Source organism: Neomonachus schauinslandi, chromosome 10, assembly GCF_002201575.2.
Source record: "Neomonachus schauinslandi chromosome 10, ASM220157v2, whole genome shotgun sequence".
NCBI lineage: Eukaryota > Metazoa > Chordata > Mammalia > Carnivora > Phocidae > Neomonachus > Neomonachus schauinslandi.
The window spans coordinates 76,064,064-76,074,740 of NC_058412.1; the positions used below are offsets into that span (position 1 = coordinate 76,064,064).

The 10,677-nt window shown below is 62.4% G+C and overlaps 1 protein-coding gene across 1 annotated transcript; it reads right to left on the minus strand.

Annotated features, from left to right (window-relative positions):
- Nucleotides 1-894: 894 nt before the first annotated feature.
- On the minus strand, nucleotides 895-10,677 carry SEMA4C (semaphorin 4C). Its single transcript, XM_021701159.2, has 15 exons — nucleotides 10,510-10,677; nucleotides 8,304-8,449; nucleotides 6,690-6,838; nucleotides 6,273-6,335; nucleotides 5,987-6,085; nucleotides 5,794-5,890; nucleotides 5,551-5,667; nucleotides 5,304-5,455; nucleotides 5,041-5,216; nucleotides 4,581-4,725; nucleotides 4,258-4,480; nucleotides 4,010-4,122; nucleotides 2,914-3,071; nucleotides 2,766-2,836; nucleotides 895-2,637 (listed from the first exon to the last, which is right to left on the minus strand). Exons 2-15 carry the CDS (start codon nucleotides 8,410-8,412, stop codon nucleotides 1,808-1,810), a joined length of 2,502 nt encoding a protein of 833 aa, XP_021556834.1. The 5' UTR covers nucleotides 8,413-8,449; nucleotides 10,510-10,677; the 3' UTR covers nucleotides 895-1,807.

Genomic DNA, 10,677 nt, shown 5'->3' on the forward strand with positions numbered 1-10,677 from the left:
CTAGGAGCACATAAGCCCCAAGGGCAAGCATAGGGCCTTGGGTTGTGCGGAACTCCCCAACTCCAGTGGGAGCCTACTTTACCGTATCAATCTTCATATAGCAAGACATCCTAGGGCCTGAGGTTTACTGACCATGATGGAAGCTTAGCGTACCCCAGAAGTCGGCAGATCACAGCCCTTTCCTACAGCTAAGGACACCCAGGGCAGCAGCCCCTTTCAGCCACCGCAGGCCCTCCAGACCAGTCAAATGTAGGGAGCCCATTTCACGACTGCCTCCATCTGTGGACATGAATTACAGAATCCAGGCTGGGTCTTCCCTTCCTTACGAGTATCTGGGCCCTCCCTGTGCCCACTCCTCTGATAGGACAGTGGCTTGGTGCACACTGGGTGGTGGGGGGGCAAGTTCCATGTTCCACATTGCTGAAGCATTCAAGACGAATATTCCTGGAGCGTAGGCAGAAGGCTGGAAGTAAACTTTCCTCCTCTAGGCTAGTTGGGAACATCCTCACAACACAAGCCAGTCCACACAACCTGAAGCTTTCTAGGAAGTTCCCCTCCTTTAGCTCCTCACTCCCACTTCCCCTTCCCAGAGCTCTGGGAAGGCAGGCCCCTCCTCTCAGGCCTTCCTCCCAATGCCCTAACTTCTCCTTTTGGCCAGAACCCAAAGCTGCCAGCTGCCTCCCAAGAGCCTGTGGCCCTGGTCTGGTTCCCAGCCCCACAGCTACCACTGTGGGGAAACACTGGAGCCCAGGCTATCCCCCCTCTGGAGAGGGGCACAAGCACGCAGGGATAACATTAGGGGCAGCTGCCCCAGAACTAGGGGGAGGTGAGGCTAGTCCTGCCCAGAAGGTTTTAGCCCAAATGCCTTATCCCTAGCACAGTAACACTTAACTGTTTTCTTGATTTTTATTTGTCAATATAAAAATACTCAAATATTTACAACAAATAAATACGCGGGGACACAATAAGTTACACTGTTAGGAGCCCTCCTCCTAGGGCTGGGAGAGGATATGCAATATCCACAGCATGCCCACCCTCTCTCCTCCTCCCTCCCCCACCCCCACACAACCTTACAACCTTTCCCAGCCCGGTAAGGGAGGACAAGTATAAAATACCACTGAACCCCAGGGCCAAGTGGGAGGCCCCTCCCACCCCTGCCCCAAACACACAGGAGAATCCATCTCCCTCCCCCCACCCTGAAAACATTCACAGCCCTAGGAGCAGGACCAGGCCCACCCCAGAGCCCCGGACTCCCCGAAAGGGGCACAGCACCCTGCCCAGCCCACCCCCATATGTACATTGCTGACCCACGCTGGGGACTGGCGGGGGGGTAGGAGAGGCCAAGTGATACGACCCCCTTCCCCTTCATAGCTCCAATGACTCACCAGGAGGACCCCAGGCCAAGGGAAGACTCGACAGAAAAAGACAGACCTCTCTCTCTCTCACATTCACACACTCACACACATGACTAGGTCACACACATGCACACACAGACATATAGATACAAACACACCCACATCTCCAACTTCTGCCTTGGAAAGTTTTGGCTACTGGGGTCCCACGTGTCCGTGATTCACAGCCCCTCACAGAGAGGAGGAAGAGGCCTTCCGGGAGGCTGGTGTCCTGGGGAGCAGTGCCCGTGCTGAGCAGAGCAGGTCCTCATGGCCGGGCGGGTGGCGGCCAGGCTCCGTCCCAGGCCGAGCCGGTGCCCGCGCCATGTCCCTGAGGTAGCTGGTGCGTGTGCAAAAGGAGGAGCGGCGCCTCGCACCCTGCCCCTGCGAGGCGGGGGGGCGGGGTGGGGGTCCCCTCATACGGAGGACTCCTCGGGATTGGAGTCCGGCAGCGGCTGGCGCTGCTGCAGCTTGCGCCTCAGTTCGTCGGCCAGCTCGGGCAGGGGGTGCCCGAGCCCGCCGCGGTCCTCCGCTCCCAGCTGTAAGCGCACGTAGCCGTTGGCGTTAGAGTTCCGCCCACCCCCCAGGTGAAGCCGGGTCGGAGAAGGCAGGGGCTGGCCGGGGATGCCAGGAGCTGGGGAAGGTGGCCCGCCCCCGGGCTGGCACCGCGCGTGTCCAGGCACGATCTTGAGGGAGCCATCCGAGTAGTAGTAGCCGACGGGGTCCCAGAGTTTCTCATCAGTCTCCGGGCCGGGCCTGAAGGGGGGACTGGTGGGCTCCTTGGGCAGCTCCAGGGGGTACACCAAGGTCCTCTCCGCCGCCTTGGCACCTTTCTCCAGCTCCTCCCGCAGCCGCCGGCGCAGTGACAGAACCAGCAGCAGCAGGACCAGGCACACGGCCCCCAGGGCCACCACAGCCAGCCACACCAGCCCCAGATTTTCCAAGGGCGCCCGAGCCTCCAGGGTCACCGACGGGCCCGCCACCACGGCCACCAGGTAGCCTTCGGCAGCTAGCCGCGCCCCCTGCTCCTCCGAAAAGCAGTGGTAGGCCCCGGCGTGGCGGGGCTGGGCAGCCATCACGACCAGGGCCTGCAGGCGGGCGTCATAGAGGAAGGAGCCGGGCTGTTCCGCGGGCAGGTCCCGGCCCCCGAAGGTCCAGCGGGCGTGGGCCAAGTTGGAAGAGAGGCGGCAGGGCAGCACCAGGTCCGTGCCCGCCACCACGGTGATGTTTTTGGGTGTGAGCCTGACTGCAGCAGTAGAAAAACAGGAGAGCCGAGTTAGCATGGGAAACCCAGGGCCCCGCGGAGATGCAGCTAGTCCAGCTCTGGCCCAGGGCCCATCCTACCGGGGAAGAGAGAGAGAAAAGACAGCTCACCTTTTTTATTGCCACGGAGGTTACAAATGCCTGAGGTGTCTGAGACCGTCACGTGCTGGATCAGCGAGGACCTGGTTGGGGAAGCGGGGTCCATGGGCACTGGGGCTCCAAACACCCTGCCCTCACCCTTGTGCTGAGCCCCACTCACCCCGAGGGGCCATCCACGGCCACACAGCGGCTGGTGTTGACGCTCCAGGCACAGTAGGGGTCCCGAGCAAGGACGCAGTCTGCACAGGAGCAGTACTTCGCGCAGTCGGCCAGGGGCAGCTGAACCAGCTGAGAGCGGGAGCCTGCAAAGAGCAGCTTCTGCAAGAGAAGCGGGGCACAGGAGGCTCAGCCAGACTGGGACACAGACTGCGGCATGGGCGCATGAGGGCAAGGGTGCCAGAGGAGGAAGAGGGCAGTGCTCAACTCCGAGGAGGGAAATCGAAGGACCGAAGAACGCACAGAGGGCTTACTACAAGCCAGACGCAATCCTAAGCACCTTATAGATGTGACCTTCTCAGACAGAGAACAGTGCAACTACGAGGCTGAGAAGTATAATCACACACACACACACACACACACACACACACACACTCCTGTAAATAGTGCAGGAAATGTGTTTTCCGCTAGGCCCGTCAGCCCTCACAATAGCACGAGCAGAGCATAAGGTGTTTTCCTCTGTTTGAATGGTGACTGCCAATCTGTGTTTCTTCAACCACGGACTTTCTTTCTGCCATTATTCCATGTTCTGGGCAACAATCTGAGCCACCATAGTTGGTCAAGGGCCAGCACATAAAAGTTCAGGGGAGTCACAGACAGGCCAGAAGAAGGGTAGGATGCAAGCGGCACCTCAGGCAAACAGAAGGGAGTGCAGGCCGGGACTGGACTGCACTGGGCCGGACTAGGGGGCCGGTGGGAAAGCCGGCATCAGGAGGGCAGCTGAGCAAACGTAGCCCGAGAGGCCCGGTCCACCGTGGCACCACCAGAGGGGCTGTACGTCACAGAGGAACAGCACAACCTCGAGGGGTCTGAAGGAAGCGTGGAGAGCGGCTGCCAAGGCCCAATTCTGGGAACACAGCCCCGTGGGGACCTGGCTATATATATCGCCTGCCGAGCGCAGAGTCCGTCAGCACGCGTGTTTCCTGGAACGCTCCCCAAGCTAAGTGTGGTGTGTTCGAGTGCCTCCCCACCCCTGTCCTGGCCAAGCAAAAGACTGGGGAAGGTGTAGGGACAGCGGTGGGTGGGGCCTGACTTACTACCTTGCTCCGGGATAGGACCAAGCTTTCCACAGGCTCCTGGTCAAACACCTGCAGCTCCTCGATCAGGTGGACCCAGGGGCCCAGGCTCACGGCCTTGAGCAGCCAGCCGTCTCCTGTGGGGGTTGCAGGAGGACAGGCATAAACGAGAGGGCACGGGGGCCCCTGGGGCATCTCTAGATCTCGCTGCCCTGGACACACAGGCCTTTACCCAGCTTCCGGCAGCCACAACCACCTCCCCAGGTGCCTACCTGTACCAATGAACAGCACTGTATAGGTGGCTCCGTCAAGGCCTGTGACCCGGTCAGCCACCAGGTGGGTGAAGTTGGTGTCCTTCTTCACAAGCAGGGGCCGGCCCCACCGGGGCCCTACCTGCTCCTCCATCAGTGGGTGCTTCTTGATGAAGTTGAGGGTGTTATCAGGCAGCTCCAGAGAACTGGTGTAGCCATGGCGTCGGTGCCAGTTGTTGATGCACTGGGGGCGGGGGGGGGGGGGGAAGACGGGAGAGCTGTCAGCACGTGGGAGAGCTACTGCGGCGGCGGGCAGGAGCCCATCCCCGCCCCGGAGGACTCACTGAGCCGGGCCGTGGGCTGGGTACGGGGTCGGTATAGCGGCCCCACTTCTGGGCTTGCTCACGGTACTCCTTGTAGGGCCCCTCGAATACCCTCTGGATCTCTTCCAGCTGGTACTCGCAGACCGCTGACAAGTCCACATCGCCCCTGTCACAGCAAAGGAGGGACCCCAAGGGTGAGGCACGTGCCCACTTTACCCCAGCTCGCGGCATGGACCGGGAAGGCAGGGCCCCCCACAAAGCAGTCCTGGGCGTGTGCGGTCACGTTGGCTCTGAAGTACCACTGGGGGAAGGGCCCTGCACACCTCCCCTGGGGGGGGCTTTGAAAAGGGGCAGATGCCCAACATCCTCCTTGCCTTCTGGTCTACCGACCGCTTAAGACTTTACTCAGACGCCTGCACCCACCAACCATCCCTACCCCGCAAACCTCCTCCCTACCCCCAAGTATTCCTGGCCAACTCACCACCGCGCCCGGAAAACCCCGAAGAAGGTGGTGTTGTGCCAAGAGGCGTCGCGCAGGGTGTGCAGGGCCTGCAGCTGGTTGAAGTAGAGCTGCCGGTCGGGGGCTGAGCACACCAGCCTCGCCTTCAGGAATGTGGTCCACTTCCTCTGCAGGGTCCGCGCACCCCCCATGTCCCCCTGGCGGATGGCAAGGGGACACTGCCGGTCAGGCCTGCTGAGCCACCAGGGCTCCCAGGGCTCCCCACTCACTGCAGGACTCCATACCTTGCAGACACGGGCTACACGGGCCACCACCTGTTCCGCGTAGCAGTCATACTCCACTGCCCGCTCGCTGAAGAAGAAGTAGACCTTGTCATCGTCCCCTGTGAAGCTGCCCACGCTCTCTGGGATGTAGGCAGAGCCTACAAAATGAGGTTCTACAGGAAGGGGAGGAGGGTTAGCGGCGGGGGGTGCTGCAGGGCCCCTCACCCATGGCTCCCCCCGGGCTCCACAGCAGCTCCTCGGGGCTCACCGTTGAGCCAGAAGGCCAGGTACTCTGTCTTCATGGAGTGGTGAGGCCCCATGTTACGCAGGATTACAGGCTCTGTTCCTAGGAAGTTGTTGAGCGTGGCCGAGTACAGCTCGCCGTCTATGGGAGACAGAGGATCAGGCAGGCCAGAAGTGACATGAAGACACATTCAGGCCACGCAGACCCACAGTGAGAACAAGTTCTGGGGGCGGACTCCCCCAGCCTGCCACGGGGACAGCCACTCACCCACAAGGAGGCCAGTGTGGCCCTTGGCCGGGTCATAGGGACATTTCCCCTTCCCATCCTCAAATTCTCCACGCTCCAAAGTGAAGGTGAGCATGTCCTGGGGCAGGGAAGAGACAATGAGGAGGAGATGCAGAAAGGCCCGGGAGTCCAGAGAAGGGCGAGGAGGGGACTGAGTGGGGAAACCAGCACTCACGATGTAGGTGCACTTGGGCTGGAAGGCGTAGGTACCACAGACGTACAGGTGGGATGTGTTGTAGGGCTGCAGGAAGCGGATGAAGTTGAAACACTCCGTCTGGGGAGAGAAAGGCATTCACTTAAGAGTACGGGGACATGGGACACAAGGACCAAGAACGGGTCTGGGACAAAGAGAGAGGGTGGGGGTGGGGGGAGACAGCAGGCACCATGAGGCCTGGCCAGCGGAAGTACAGGGTGGAGGGGGGGGGGGCTCTGGCTCTCCTGGCCGTATCCTGAGCACCCACCTGGTTGCTCTTCCCTTTCTGGATACACTCGGCTTTCTTCTCAGCTGGTGCCTCCCATGCGATCTGGGGGGAGGGGCGCACGTCAATCACAAGTACACACTGAGCATGTGCCCGGAGTATCTGCCACATGCATGGCCTGTGGCAGCCACGTGGGGACACCACAAGTGAGCACACATAGTCCCCATTCTCTGGGAGTTTAACAGAGGACGGAAGCCCCAAACTGCCCCCAAGCTGCAGATGAGGGAAAGCAGCGTGCCCACTCTGCTAGGAGGATGGGCCTGGAGACTGCGCAAGATTTCCACAGGGAAGAACAGGGTGGGGGCGGCAGGGCTGAGGGGACAGTTTGGTCAAGCTAAGCCCCTCTGAGTCCTGCCACTCTCCCCTCACCTGTGTGCCTCCCACTCCCCCACCTCTCACCGCTCCTTGCAGCTCCAGAGCCTCCACGCTGAAGGCAAACAGGGCCTCCCGGGCCCCCACGTATAGAAGCCCTGTCTGTTCAGTCAGGGTCAACGTCAGGAAGTCCTGGATGCCCGTTTGGGAGAACCGCCGCACCACTGTGGCCAACTCTGCAGGGACAAGGTGGGAGTGAGCAGGGTGGTGAATGGGCAGAGGGCTTCCTGGGGCTCCAGGCATCCTCCTCCCCCCAGAATCAGCCTTCCTCTATACAGTGGTCTTCGGGGCCTAATCACCCCTGCTGCCGGCCAGCACTCCACAAGCAGATGCCAGCTAAGCACCCTGACTGGCAATAAAGGGCCTTCTCTAATAGCCTTTTGGCTCTGACAGCTCCCCCCAAGCCTCCCTGGCCTTTCCCAGCCTGGGAGGCGGCGAATCTGGGCTGGTGAGGAGGAAGGAAGGATATCTCAGCCACAGCTTCCGGCCAGAGGAAGCCATCAGACTGATGGCCCTCACTCTCAGGGTCAACAGCGCCTCTGGCTGCAGAGCTGGGCTCTTCCCTCTCCCAGCTTCCTCCGCTGCTTCCTTCTTTGCTGCCTGCTACCCACCAGGCTCTGGCCAGGCCCCAGCCCGTGATCCGGCAAAGCAGTTAAGTACTGAAGTTGTAAGCTCTGCTTGCCTGAGGAAACTCTTCACTCCAGCGGGACCCAAATCCAGGTGGCCAGAGATCCAAGCACGGCCGGCCACTGGGACAGTCGGGGACATGGGAGACTGAGGTGGGGCTGGGAGGCCAGGCCAGCATGGTCAAGGGGAACCAGAGGCTAGGGACCAGAGAAGGCACTGAAGCCTCGGAGCTGGGAAGCCTTGTTGCTGTTCACTATGCAAGGTACTATGACAGTGATGTAGTCACAGAATTCCTAAGTCAGCCCCCAAAATAGCTGCTGACCTATCCTCAGGGTCCCCCTAAACCAGCCTTAGTCTTTGGAGCCACACACAGGCGGGCAAGGGAGGGCTTCATCAGCACCCGAGTGGAATCTGTGGGAGGTGAGCTCATCCTAGGTCCCCAGGGTGCACTGATGAGACAAACACCTGACATCACCTCTTAATACAGGTGTGCGCGCACAGAGGGCTGTCGGGTCTGCTGTCCCCCGACAGGAGCACGTGTATAAACACATCCAGGGCCAACAGAGGGCACAAGGGTAGCAGAGGGGGCCTATTACGGTTGATAAAGGGGCTCCTGGGGGCAAAGAGCTAGAAAGACTTTGGGGAGGGGGGTGATAACATTCTGCCTTATGCCTACCCGGGCTCCATTTTCTCTCTGTGGGCTCTCAGTGCAAGTGCTAGTTCCAGAAGTAAGGCATGGGGAGAATGATACAGAACGGTCTTTCTTCCTTACATTACAGTGGCAGACAGGTCCTAACCATCTAAAGAAGGGCTATCCCAAGACTATGAGCTCTGGGTCCCTGGGGCCACTCTGGGGCCACTCATTCTCATTTCTTAGAAAGCTGTCATTATACATCGGTGGGCTTTGAGCCCGAGAGCAGGATAAAGCTGGCACGATCTAGGGGCAATCGCTCCTCTCCCCCCACCTCCCCATAGTCCCTCCTGGTCTCCCCCCTTGGGACTTCAGGCACTCACCCCCAGAAGATACGGTCTTCCGGGGCACCAGGTTCCACCACATCTCAGCCCCAATGCCCAGGCCCCACAGCCCCACTACCAGCAGCCAGACAGCCCAGTGTGGGGCCATGGCAAATGCCCCGGCTCGAAGCTCCAGGCCAGCTGCCCTGCTGGGGGAAAAGAAAGGGTCAGAATCACAGCCAGAGAAAACAGACCGGAAGGGGGCCCACACAAGCCCATGCCGAGAGGCACTGACAGAACATATGACCTGATCAGCCTCCCCAGGAGCCTCCTGGATTCCCCCCCACTTACCCAGTCCTTGGAGCAGAACCAGGTGTCCCCCCCCCACACACACACACCTGGCCTTGGGCCCCCACAGATTCCAAAGGAGGTGGGGACCCCAGAGGAGAGGGGAGGAGCTGAGTCAGCTGGAGGGGTGGACACTCCAAGAAACCTTCTCTGGCCTCCAGGCCCTCACCCACTCCCTCTCAACAGGAAGTTGTTTAAGAAATTAAAAGGGGACCCCTTCCCCCCACACTCAAGCCTGACAGATTTGAGGATTTCTTAAAATAACCTCTGGAAGCAGGACCTGCCCCCACTGAGGCTCCAGCCAGCCCCAAGATATACTTCTGGCACGCAAACCCCTTGGCAGGGTGAAGGGGCATACGGTGGGTGGGCGGTTCCAGAAGCCCCTCCACCCCCCCCCCGGGAGGGGACTTGATGGAGCCAGCCGTGCGGGGGTCCTGGCCCCAGCCTCTCCCCTCCCCCAGCGCAGACAATAGCCAGGCAAAGCCCCAAACCCCGGTTCCACATCAGCAGGGCTTAAGTGGGGCCGGGAGCCGAAGGGGCCCAGCTTCCCGAGGCCCCTTTGTTGCCCAAGACGGGAGGCAGGAAGTGGGTGGGATGGGCGTGGAAATGACCAGGGCCTCATCCTGTTCCTCGCACAGCCTCCTAGGAGACACTAGCTTTCGGGCTTTGGGGCGGCGGGACAACAGAGCTGGCTCCGGTCTAATCAGGGATCTCCCGGCGAGCAGCTCTCAGGCGGGGGCGGGGGGGAGCTGAAGGGCGGGTGGGGAGCGCGAGAGGGATTCCTCTCGGACCGCGGGGGACGCCCTGTGCAGGGCCGGCGCCTGCTGCGCTCCCCCCGGGTCTGACGAATCTTCCCAACTCAGGCATTGCGCCCCGGGACCCCGGCCTGGGCAAGCCATCTGGATTAATTGCACTGCCCCAGAACTCCAGTGCCGGGTACGGAGACACAGAAGCTGGGGACCTGCTCACCCCAAAACAAAGGGTCCCCGCCAAGACCGTCCTTGGTCACCCCCCCAATTCTCCCCTCCCCCCAGCTCCCGGGATTTGAATGCAAACAAAGCGGCGGCGCTGGGAGCGTGGCGAGCCCGGCCGGCGGACGCCCCCTGTCGGCCCAATACCCCAGCACTGGAAGGGCGGGGGGGGCGCTGGGGATACGTTCACCCCTCCCTCCCCCACAACACACCCCCAGCCCTCCCTCTGCCCCTTACCCTAGACCCCGGCCGGACCCCGCGGCGCGCTCCGAGAATCGGCCAGCACGGCGATGCCCCCACCCCCAGCTCCTCCCAGGGCGGGGAAGCAGGGGCAGCCGGAGGGGTGGGGGCTGGAGGAGCGCGGGGCCCAGGAGGTGCGCCCCCCACCCTCGCCCACCGCGAGCGGCGGGGCGCGAACGGCGCTTCCGCGGCTGCAGGGCGGGCGCTCCCGCCAGGGACTGCGCGGCCAGGCTCGGGTCGGGAGCCTGGCTTTCCAGGACAACCCGCCTCCCCGGCGGAGCGGGCGGGCGGGGGCCCGCGGCAGGGAAATCCGATCCCACAACATCGGCCTCAGTCCAAGCCCGCCCCAAACTTTCCGTCGGGGGTGGGGGAGCCGGGGGCAGTTCGGGGGCCTGGAAAGGATCCTGGCCGCCGACCCGACAGCACGGGGGACCCCCCACTCCCCTCGGCCCCGCTCTTCCAGACCAGTCCGCGCCTCCGGACGCTATGGCTGCGGGCACTGCTTGCCCGGCTCAGGAGCCCCCGCCAGGCAGCCCGCGGGGGGCGCAGGAAGGATCTCGGACGAACTGCTGTCCCCGCCGCTAGCCCTCCCTGCACCCCCAGACCCTGTCCCTCGAGCGTGCGGCGGCCCCTGCCCGGGTCGGGGGACAAAGCGGCGGCCCCGGAGCCCTGGTGCTCCCGCCCCGCGCAACCCTGGCCTCACTCACCTCTTCTTCGCGGCTTGAATCCCTGGGCGCCGCCCTCGCGTTCGGCTCGGATCACGGTCCGCCCCTACCCGCGCGCCGCCGACGGCCTGCGCGCGCCCGCCCGCCCTCCTTCGCTGTCCCCTCTGCCACCGCCCTCGGTCCCGGCTCGGCTCGGCGCCCCTGGGCTCG

Bases quoted from the DNA above. Each gene is read 5' to 3' on its own strand.
- SEMA4C (XM_021701159.2), bottom strand. From the start codon at position 8,412: ATGGCCCCACACTGGGCTGTCTGGCTGCTGGTAGTGGGGCTGTGGGGC. The intron at 6,839-8,303 runs GTGAGTGCCTGA...TTGTCCCTGCAG, and splicing joins GAAGACCGTATCTTCTGGGG to AGTTGGCCACAGTGGTGCGG. The intron at 4,726-5,040 runs GTGAGTTGGCCA...TTGCTGTGACAG, and splicing joins GGGGTTTTCCGGGCGCGGTG to GGGCGATGTGGACTTGTCAG.